Source organism: Helianthus annuus, chromosome 1 (genome assembly GCF_002127325.2).
Source record: "Helianthus annuus cultivar XRQ/B chromosome 1, HanXRQr2.0-SUNRISE, whole genome shotgun sequence".
NCBI classification, from domain to species: Eukaryota; Viridiplantae; Streptophyta; class Magnoliopsida; order Asterales; family Asteraceae; genus Helianthus; species Helianthus annuus.
The window spans coordinates 88,293,183-88,304,257 of record NC_035433.2 but is presented as its reverse complement, the minus strand read 5'-3'; the positions used below and the strand labels follow the sequence as shown (position 1 = coordinate 88,304,257).

Here is an 11,075-nt window from a genome sequence, read left to right as displayed (position 1 = left end):
AAACAAATAATATTAGTTGGAAGCTTCTTATTGGACAAACAAAAGTGGAGGAAGCATGCACCAGCGTTTTTTAAGCATGCCTCAGCCCATTTTTTTAAAATAACACCCATGGGGGCGGTTACACGGCGTTGTGGGGCGTTTTTTGGGAAAAAAACGCCCAAAACCCTTCACTACAGGTGATCTTAGTGTTCAACAGGTCAGTTTGGATGTTTTACAAATTACCATAGGTGGTTTTAGGTAAATTAATATTTTCAATGGGTCATTACTAAACATCTTTTAAGATAGGTAAATATTTTTTGAGTCTCTGTGTTTTAGTGGTTTTAACCACTTGAATCCAAAATAAAAAAGTTAAACGTTCTCAGTCCCTAGTCATTTATTTTATAACGTTTTGAGTCCAATTTTGTTTATTTTATAACGGTTTGAGTCCAATTTTGTTAAAAAAAAATTGGACTCAAAAGGTTAAACTTTGGACTAAAAAGGACTCAAATGGTTATAAAAAAACGTCTAGGGACTCAAAGCGTTAAACATTTTGATTTTGGGCTCAAATGGTTAAAACGAATAAAACACGAGGACTCAAAAAGTAATTTACTCAAAATTATATTGAAAGATCAAATTGCGATGAGAAAAACCTCACTAGATCAGACTTACATCTCTTACTTTACATTGGTAGGTGGTTGCCGAACAAATATGAGATCAAGCTGCAACTACATCATCGACTTAAAATAGTTCAGGTCGATCTATTAACTCTTAATTTCATAAATAGTTATTATATAATTATCATTATAATAATATAGGGTTAAGATATAATAGGAAGTTTATTTCACTAGGAAGAATAAGAAGCAATTATGATCGTCCAATTGCACAATTAACGGTCGAGATTAAAATCAAATTAAAAACTGTCATTTAAACACGTTCTCCGGGCATTCAAGGGTATTATCATCAAATTGTAAATGTAACCGCTGTTCAATATACACAGAAACCCTTCGAAAAAAAGTTCATTACGTTTTACGCTTCCATTGAACGAACACACACATACAGAAATTTGAGAAAATCAAACTCCATTGAAGTTCATGGCGTCATCGAGAGATAATTTGAAGGTTTACCTTCGAGTTTCTGAAAAGAAATCTGTATCTCAAAACCCTAAATCATCAAAGAAGCCAAAAACATCATCAGTTGAAGAAAACATCGATCAACAAGGAAACATTAGCCGAAAATCAACAATGAAACAACAAACTAGTAGAAAACGCAAAGAGATTTCTGATAATGGTATATTTTTGGTTTTTAACTGTATTCAACTTACGTTTTATAAAGCGCAATAGACCTAATATACCTTATCCCTTCCCAAAAATTGTTTATGAGTGATATCTTATCCCTATCTTATTTTTGAAAGTGCTTAATTAGGTTTGTTATTAGAGACTGCGTTGCGTTTTATGTTAAAACTATGACCTAAGGTGCTAATGTTTTTATGGGATTTATATATTGTGAACTAATGTGTTTTATCTTAAAAAAATTAGCAGAAACAAAGAGATTATTTTTATGATAATTGTAATCGAATATTAAAACATTGCGTTTTATCTTATCTTTGTATTTGCTGAGATACATGTGTTGTTAACTATTGCATTTTATCTTAATACTGTATCAAATGCATTTTTATTTCTTGACTAATGCGTTTTAATTTAAAATATTATAAAAAAACAAAATAAGATTATGTAATGTTAATTTGCTGAATTAATTTAATATGATGTAAAGTATTGCGTTTTATCTTAAACCTGTGAACTACTGCTTTTTATCTTTATAGTGTTAGCTAATGCGTTTTATCTTAAATTTGTTAATTGAAATTGTTTCATTATTCTGTTTAAAGATAAAAAACAAGAGGAAAAAAAAAGGAGAAGAAAGAAAGTGGTGATAGAATCTTCAGAAGATACAGATTCTGTTTCAAAAGATGAAAATTCTAGTCGAGCTATAGTTCTGCATACTTCTGAACAACAACAAGTAAATTCAGGTAACATAAAACGCATTAAACATAATTTCTTTGAAAAATATATGTTTCTAAAACACTTGAATGTGTCAGATGATGATTTTGTTGATCCACCACCAAGAGTGAAACAGACAAAATATCAGAAGAAGGAAAAGGCAGAACCAAAAACAAAGAGATCATTGAAGAAAGATAAAACAGAAGAACAGCCAGAAGAACAACTAGAAGAACAACCATATTACGATTACGACGGAAAAAAATCAACATAAGATGTGCACTCAAGTTGTTAGAGAAATAGGGTTTGGCAGCATACTATCATTCAAGTTGCAATCAGTTCCACATAAATTCGGATATTGGCTGGTAAAAAACTTTGATGCTGAAAATGATGAGATAAATACTGGAGATGAAAAGATTAAGATCACAGCTGAATTGATCCAAAAGGTATTTCAAATACCAAATGGAAAAACAAAGATTGAGGAAAAATTGAGACCAAAAGAAACTGATCCTATAATTAAATTCTGACGCGGTCAATTCAGCAAAGATATTTTGAAGAGAATGTATGCTGCCAACTTGATTAAATATTTAAAATCAAGAAATGAGCTTGGAAGACTGTTCAAACTAAACTTCTTGGTTATATTTTTTACGGTCATGGCAGAGGCAATGCAAAGTAGTAATGTTAACCAAAGATTCTTGCCATCGATGAAAAATGACAAAAAAAACCCAAGATTTTAATTGGTGTGAATATATTCTGAATGTTTTAAGGCGTACAAGAAGACAATGGCCTGGAAATGACTAGCTCTTCAATGGACCTATTGGATTGTTAGCGGTATGAAATCTGATCTTGCATTATTGCTACATATTATGCTGAATGCTTGATTAGCCTGCTTGTTTATATTCTTTGTTTAAAATATGTTTGATTAAAACGCAATGACTTGTTTATATTATTTGTTGGTTTGTTTAAAACGCAACGTTTATAAAGCAAAAGGCAATGACATGTTTATATGCTTTGTTCAAAATATGCTTGATTAAAACGCAATGCTTGTTTAAAACACAATATATATAAAGTTACAAAAAATTAGTTGGGTAAGTTGTTTACAATGATTTATATTATAAAACGCAACATATTAGTTTGAATTAAAAAGCAATGGACCTATTGGATTGTTATGAATTAAAAAGCAATGGACCTATTGGATTGTTAGCGGTATGAAATCTGATCTTGCATTATTGCTACATATTATGTTGAATGCTTGTTTAGGCTGCTTGTTTATATTATTTGTTTAAAATATGTTTGATTAAAGTGCAATGTATATAAAGTTACAAAAACCAATGACTTGTTTATATTATTTGTTGGTTTGTTTAAAACGCAACGTTTATAAAGGTACAAAACGCAATAACATGTTGATATGCTTTGTTCAAAATATGCTTGATTAAAACGCAATGCTTCTTTAAAATGCAATATATATAAAGTTACAAAAAATTAGTTGTGTAAGTTGTTTACAATGATTTATATTATAAAACGCAACAAAATTAGTATTGAGTATTGTTTTAAAACGCAATGATTCATACAGATTCTATATGCTTACAAAAAAAAGGATTTGAAGATGCTGAACACACTGAAGAGTTCTCTCTAGATAAAATTGACTCTACAACATTGCAAGAATTTGAAGATGAATTAGAAATTGTTGCGCTAAATGAGGAGAGAGATCTTGTAAAGGATAAAAAGAAAAAAGAGAAAAATGTAAGAAAGAATAAAGAAAAAAAGAAAGAGGAGGAGGAGGATGAATTTTATATTTATCCATCTGAATCCGACAATGAAAATGAAGAAATTTGTCAAGATGAATCTGAAGAAAAAGATGAAGACGATGTTCAAGAACAACCAGACATCCAAATCAACTCAGAAGAGATAAAAGATGGAAACACCTTACTTAAAGTTGCAATAGACTGGATTGAATAAGATGATGCTCAAAACAGCCAACTTAAAACCATTGAAACTGAAAAAACACAAACAGAAAGTGGAGGATCATGGGGGCAATTCTTCATAAAACCATCAAAAGGAAATAAAGATAAATTGTGGGTAGACAGTCAATGCCGATTGCGTAATTTCATGCCACCACAAAATCAAAGTGAAGGTCTTTCTGACATTCATTCAACAAAAAGTGGCGATGAAAATATGAAGAACATTGAAGGAAAAAAATCAAATGAAGAATATGTTGTGACTGCTTTAGATTTTCATTTTAAAGGATTTGAAGAAGTTTTCGAAAACATCCAATCACACATAGATGAGATCATTGAAGAATATCCAAATAGTGAAATTGTTCGTAACAAAGTAAATGAATGGGCTTCATTGATTGAAAAATTCAACGATCAAGCTAAAAAGCACAAGAAAGTTAGTATTGATTCAACTCTGATCGAAACACCATCAAGATTTCTAAATTTGAGCCAAAATGAAGACACGGAAAATCAACTCATTTCATCTCCATTGACTGTAAAACGCAATGATGATGCTACAAAACGCAATGAAGATAACACAGTTGAAGACCAATCCTCAAATCCAGAAAAAATCATTGAGAAAGAACCTACATCAAGTCTGCAAACACACATTGAAAACCCTTTATTGGTACAATCATCTTTTAGCGAAGAAACTCCATCATTAATGTTGGAGATAATCGAAAAGACAGATGAAGCAGAAAAAAATCAAATAAAAAAAATCAAAATGATGAGGTACCATCCTTTGATTTGAAAATTTCTCAGTTGTCTTCAAATGTGGATGAAAATGAAGTGAAAGATGATACTACTCGCCACGCTACACAATCCGAAAATCAAACAGAATCTGAAAATAAAACAAGCGAAAAAGAAGTTGAAACTTCTGTTCAAATTACTGGGATACAAACAATGTTTGATAGAATTGAAGAACAAAACACTGAAAAAGAAATCAGTAATCTGATTCAAAACACATCATTCCTGAACCCACAAGAAGATCCTATAAAACACCTGCAAAACCTGTTCAGGAAGAACAACCAACAACTGATATCAACAAAACAGAAGAAATAATCACAAAGATAGTACGACCAGATCGACAGAAAAATGTTGCAGAAGCATTATGTTCACCATACTATCAAAGACAAATAACAATGAACGAAGCAAGAACGGCACACGAAAACAACATATCGGGATATGCTTTCCATGCAGAAGGAGAAATAACGTACAAAATCATTTATATACACTAACACAAAACAAAAAATCAAAATATTATAATTTAATTATTATTTTTTTTTTGCAGGGACACTCTTTTTGAAATTAACGATCATGTATTTCTGTCGAGATATGCTGCAGAAACAATGAGGCCAGGATTGGAAATAACAGGAGAAGTAATCAATTGTTGGGCATATATTTTGAACGAAGAAGAAAAAAGAAGATCGAAAGACAACAAAACTCCAAGATTTTTCTGTACTATTAGAATGCTGGTAAGATCTATAAAACGCAATTTGTCTGTTTTATACAAATAATATATGTTTAATGAAGTTTTTTGTAGTATGATTGAATAAAGTTATATAAAACGCAATTGTCAGTTTATTTCTTTCATAAAACGCAATGTATAGTTTGTTTGAATATAGTTTTATAAAACGCAACTGTATGTTTTATTACCTTCATAAAACGCAATTAATAATTTAATTTGTTTATTATTATGCAGGATTTATCATTGAATGAAAAGAAAGAAAAAATGATAGAAGAGTTCACCGAGAACATAGAAAAGATTCTTCAAGGTGCAAAGTTAAAAAGCATAAACAATTTTAAAATTATCATTGTCCCGATTCTCCAAGTAGAGCATTTCTATGTGATCTCATTCAATCTTGAAGATAAAGAAATATTCATCATTGACAACAGTGCGAAAGCGGTCACAAATAAACAAAAATATGGGGATGTGCCTTTAAAGACAGTAAGTTTTCCGACTTATGCTTTTAAAACCCAATATAAACCACCTAGTCTTTTTGTTTTTTTTTTCTGTAGAGGAATGCTTTAGCAGGTTACCTCAAATCTGTTGGTCATCAAAATGCAGATAATATAAAAGGGCATAAAACCTGTTAGAATGGAGATGAAATAGAGGACAAAAAATAACGACATTGACTGTGGAATATTGTGTATGCGTCATATGGAATGTTATAATAGTGAAGAAGCCGAAAAATGGGATTGTGGGTTTCATGAGGAAGATGAAGAACCTGCAATTATCGACAAGGGTAAAACACATGTCAGCAAGCAGAAATCACAACTTGAAGATTTAAGAAGAAAGTTTATCACAAAGATATTATTGCACGATATCAACGAACGCAAAGATTTTGTTATTGAGGATTCAAAGAAGTTTCGGAACCTCAGTGCAAAGCTTAAAAAACAATCTTATGACACTAGTTTAGAGAGGATTAAAAAGAGGCTTGCTTTTGCTGGTTTACTTTGATTTATATATGCTACTTATTATAAAACGCAATATTTTGTCTTTTATTCTAATTTATCATATAACGCATTATTTTGTTGGTATATTTTGTTTAAAACATATAATTAGAGTTAAAAATGCTTCTTATTGCTTGTTATTTTAAAACGCAATGCAATGTCTTTATTTTTCATTTATCATCATATAACGCAATGCTTCAAGATTTAATTGATATTTTTAAAATTTGTACAATTTATCAATAAAAATTTTAAATAATATGTTTAAAAGAAAGGGTACATATATATTGAAATGCTATTATGCTAAAAGGCAATATTTTATTTTATACACTTGTTTTCTTTTTGTCATATTATAAAACGCAACATTTTAATAATATGCTATAAGTCAACATTGTCTCTTTATTTGTTGTTTGACTTAAGTTATTTATTCTAAAACGCAATACAAACAGTTTCCTAATTATTGATGTCCAAAACATATAACGCAATACATCTTTATAACGCAATAAATGTTTTTTTACTGTTTTTGTAACCCATAAAAAATAAAGGCTTAATGACAATAATGACAATCAAAAAACTACTATTTTATACTCTTTCTAAAACGCAATGTTATAAAATAAAATAATAATAAATGAGGAAATGATAAGGCAAAAAAAAAACTGACAGCTTAATGACAAAAGAAATTGATAAGACAAAAAGCCTTAAAAAGCCTTTTGGATTCCTGATAAAATACTGTATGATTGAACAATCAATTCAAAGAAAAAACTAAAAATATAATCATTTTTATTATTACGACACTTGATACAATCCCTCTACAAATCCATTATATAAGAACAAAAACCCTAAATTATATTCACATTCCTCATACACCAAAATACCCAACCACAAACACACACAAAAAACCCTAAATGGCTAATCAACAACTCTCAGTTTGGTGGGTTCAAAGAGAACAAATCGTTCTTCAATTTCTTGATGGCAAAAAATAAGATACTATTCCATTGCGTCTGTTCTTCAAAACTGCAATGAGAATGTGTTAAGAAGGATGAATGAAATAGGAATACCACCTGCTTGTTACATAAATCAGACAACAGCACTATTCATAATTCTACACAAAAGATATGGAAATCCGAATCAAACTGCAGTTAATGAAACCCAAGTTACATCTTGGGAGTTCATAGAGGAAACTTTCAAAGTTTCAGTGACTTGGGACGATGGTGATGTAGAGATATACGACCCAAAGGACATATCTTCCAGTAAGGATATAACCTTTTTGAAGCAGTTATCTGAAATACCAATCATCAACAACTCTGGAAGCAAATTTGCAGAGAAGCTTCAAAAGGCAGTTGTCTCATAGGTTGAACTTTGGACGGAATCTGAAAGTGATGAGGAAATCCCTAATGGAAGCTTAAGGTACTCATCTGAAGAAGAAACAAACTTTGATCCATGAATCTGATCTTGCTTGTAATTTTTATTTAGTTTTGTGGTTTGTAATCATCATCTTTGTTTTAAACTTTCATCATCTATAAAACACAATATTTAAGATATCCACTTGCTTTTCATTTTTAATTTGATATGTGTTATCATAAAACGCAATATTTATAGGGTACCCTTGCATTATAATGTTGTATGTATAAAACACAATAACAATAGACTGTTGTTATTATAAAACGCAATTAACCAAAAAATAGCTGATACTTATGTAGGATATCACAAAACGCAATAACAAAAAGAGCTGAAACCTATACATCATAAAACGCAATAATTTTTTTTCTTTTTTGTTCTATCAGAATTTTTATACATACTTACATTGTATTGCTAGAACCTATAGCATTAGAAGAAACCTTCTCTTTACACGTGCGACTGTTATGTCCTTTTCCACCACATACACGACACGATTTCTGGATCTTTGATGATTTTTGAATTGCAATCTCACGATTAGACTTAATCCTTTTTTTGTACACTGTATCCTTTTGTCCTTATTTTTATCTGGACACGAATCATAGAATCCGACTTTTCAATGCTCCCTCCAATATCAGCAAACCTATCTTTGCGACTAGGAGGTCGCAACAACCATAACCTCATCCGCTTAATCAATATAACCTTTAATATGATCTCTTTAACGACACAACTCATCTAAATCCCCAACCAACCTATTAACCACATATTTATTTGCTACAACGATTTCTCTAAAAACTTTATCAATTTCACTATTCCTACCAATTTCATCAAACCGAATATTGCAATGAATTGAGCCATTCGAAACAACATATCTCATCTAAGAACATATCTTCTAGGAAAAACAGTTATATCATCATACCGTATAACATAAAATATATGCCGGCACAATATACCAAATTGTTCAAACCGTTTGCAAGTACAACTTATACTTAAACCATCTTCCTGTTTACTGTATTCAACCTGTAAATAAAATTAAAAAACTATACAAAATTAATGAAATGTAATATAAAATGCAATGAATAATAAATATAATAAAGAAATTTAGTATATGATCATATAATGTTAAAACGCAATAAACTTTATGATAAAACGCAACAAATGGTGGAAAAAATAAAACGCAATAGATGTTTAAAACAATATTAATTTAAAAAAAAATACCTTGAATAAAGATGTGCATGGCTGTTTGAAATCCTTTATTTCATAATATTGAACATCACCCATAGTATCATGAGAGTTTTGATATACACTTTGTAATGGAAGCATCAATTTCAATCTGAATATCTTTAAAAATTGTTTTGGTATATATTTCTGATACTTATTTCTCCAATACAAAATCACTCCAGGTCTTAGACTGAATATACCTTGTATCATGATCATTCCTCCTATGTTCATGCCTTTGAAAATCCATTGCAGTCTCAAAATGAGTGAAAAATTCAACAAGTGTACATCTTGGATTACAAAACTGACCAAAGAAGTAATTCTCGCTTTCACATCTAGACGTAGTACGCATAAGACCAGCCAAATTCTCTCCATGGTAATAAGAGGGTATCCAATCAAATCGAAGATCGTACATATCTTTTAACCATTCATGATTTTCCAATCCAAAAGTAGACATTATTGAATGCCACTCAGTTTCAAAATCTTCTGGAATAATAGTATCATCCCAAACAACACGAGTCATTCTTGTATTAAAGTCAATATTGGATGACAAAACAGGACCAACCTGTATAAAAAGCAATAAAATTATTAAACATAAAACGCAATAATTTAAACTATATAAAAAGTTGCAGTTTATAATATCATAACATATTTTCATTTATTCTTCTAATAAAACGCAATATTATGAAAATGATAAAACTAATACATTATTGATAAAACACAATTGTGTTGATATATTAAAACACAATTATATTGATAAAAATGTTTGGGGATCTTGTTGTATAATACATAAAACCCAACAAAAAAACCTATATAAAAATTGCAGTTTAATAGATCATAAAACGCAGTTTAATACCTTTGTCTTCAATTTCTCCCATATATGCCACATACATAACCTATGTCTACTTCTTGGAAGAACATCCTTAATAGCTCTCTTCATTGCAGCATCTTGATCAGTAACAACAACTTTAGGCTCATTTCCAAAAGCATTAACAAAGCACCTTAAAAGCCATCGATAAGAACCTGCAGTCTCAGAACCAAGTAATGCACCATCAAATGTGACATTCCTAAAATGATTATCAATCCCAGTAAATGGTACAAAAACCAAATCATATCTACATAAAACAAATTAAAAAAGCATTAGAAAACAAAAGAAAAAAGGAGTATATAACGCAATAGGATATATAACGCAATAAATGAAAAAAACTTACTTGTTTGGTTTATAAGTAGCATCAAAACCTACTATGTCACCAAATACTGTATAATTTGTTTTTGGATTGCTCATCAGCCTAGAAAAGTCCTTTCAATCTACTATCATCACCAATAACATAATCACATATGAAACCAGGAGAACATTCTTTTTTCCTAATAAGACGCCTAACTACCATTTCTGCATCATACTCTCCTATGTAAAGATTCAAATCCCTTCTATAGTTCTTACAATCAACTTTACTAGCACCAACTTCACCAAAACCACCAGACATTGTTTTCATAATATTGAATGCTTTAACAGACCCAATATTGATTGCAGACAATCCAGATATAAAACTTTCTTTAACATAATCAATACTTCTGGCAGCAGGCAAGAAATGAATATCTTCATCTTCAACAAAGATATGATTATGTTCTTCTTCAAAGTAGTAGATTTTAAACATATTATTGTTCTCTAATATTAATTTCACATGAGCATTGCATTCAACTCTTTTTGAACCTCTATTACGTCTAACAATCTTTTTACTATTCTCATCAACTGAACCAGAATCTATTTCTTTGCTAACATGAAATTCTTCTTTTGAGCACACAATATATCTTATTTTCACTAAACCACCACCATTTTTCCAAGAGGTATTTTTTCTTGCAGAAAAACCTACAGCAAGTGCATATCTCTGATAAAACGCAAAAGCCTCATCAAATGATTTAAAAAACATTCCAACAGAAGGTCTAATGGATCCACTGACTTTAGGTTTGTAAAACTTTCTTCCACTGTTTAAGCATACACGTTCCTCCCATTTGGAAATGTGATCTGAAACAATTAACAAAATAATTA

At 30.3% G+C, this 11,075-nt stretch overlaps 2 protein-coding genes across 2 annotated transcripts; one reads left to right on the top strand and one right to left on the bottom strand.

Annotated features, from left to right (window-relative positions):
* The first annotated feature begins 1,070 nt into the window (after positions 1 to 1,070).
* On the top strand, positions 1,071 to 2,244 carry LOC110925317 (protein FAM133-like). Its single transcript, XM_022169296.1, has 3 exons — positions 1,071 to 1,266; positions 1,862 to 2,002; positions 2,072 to 2,244. The coding sequence occupies exons 1-3, from the start codon at positions 1,071 to 1,073 to the stop codon at positions 2,242 to 2,244; spliced, it is 510 nt and encodes a 169-aa protein (XP_022024988.1).
* Positions 2,245 to 8,528: 6,284 nt separating this feature from the next.
* Positions 8,529 to 10,313, bottom strand: LOC110925383 (protein FAR1-RELATED SEQUENCE 5-like). Its single transcript, XM_022169359.1, has 6 exons — positions 10,240 to 10,313; positions 9,885 to 10,143; positions 9,232 to 9,593; positions 9,029 to 9,143; positions 8,730 to 8,830; positions 8,529 to 8,625 (listed from the first exon to the last, which is right to left on the bottom strand). The coding sequence occupies exons 1-6, from the start codon at positions 10,311 to 10,313 to the stop codon at positions 8,529 to 8,531; spliced, it is 1,008 nt and encodes a 335-aa protein (XP_022025051.1).
* Positions 10,314 to 11,075: the final 762 nt, after the last annotated feature.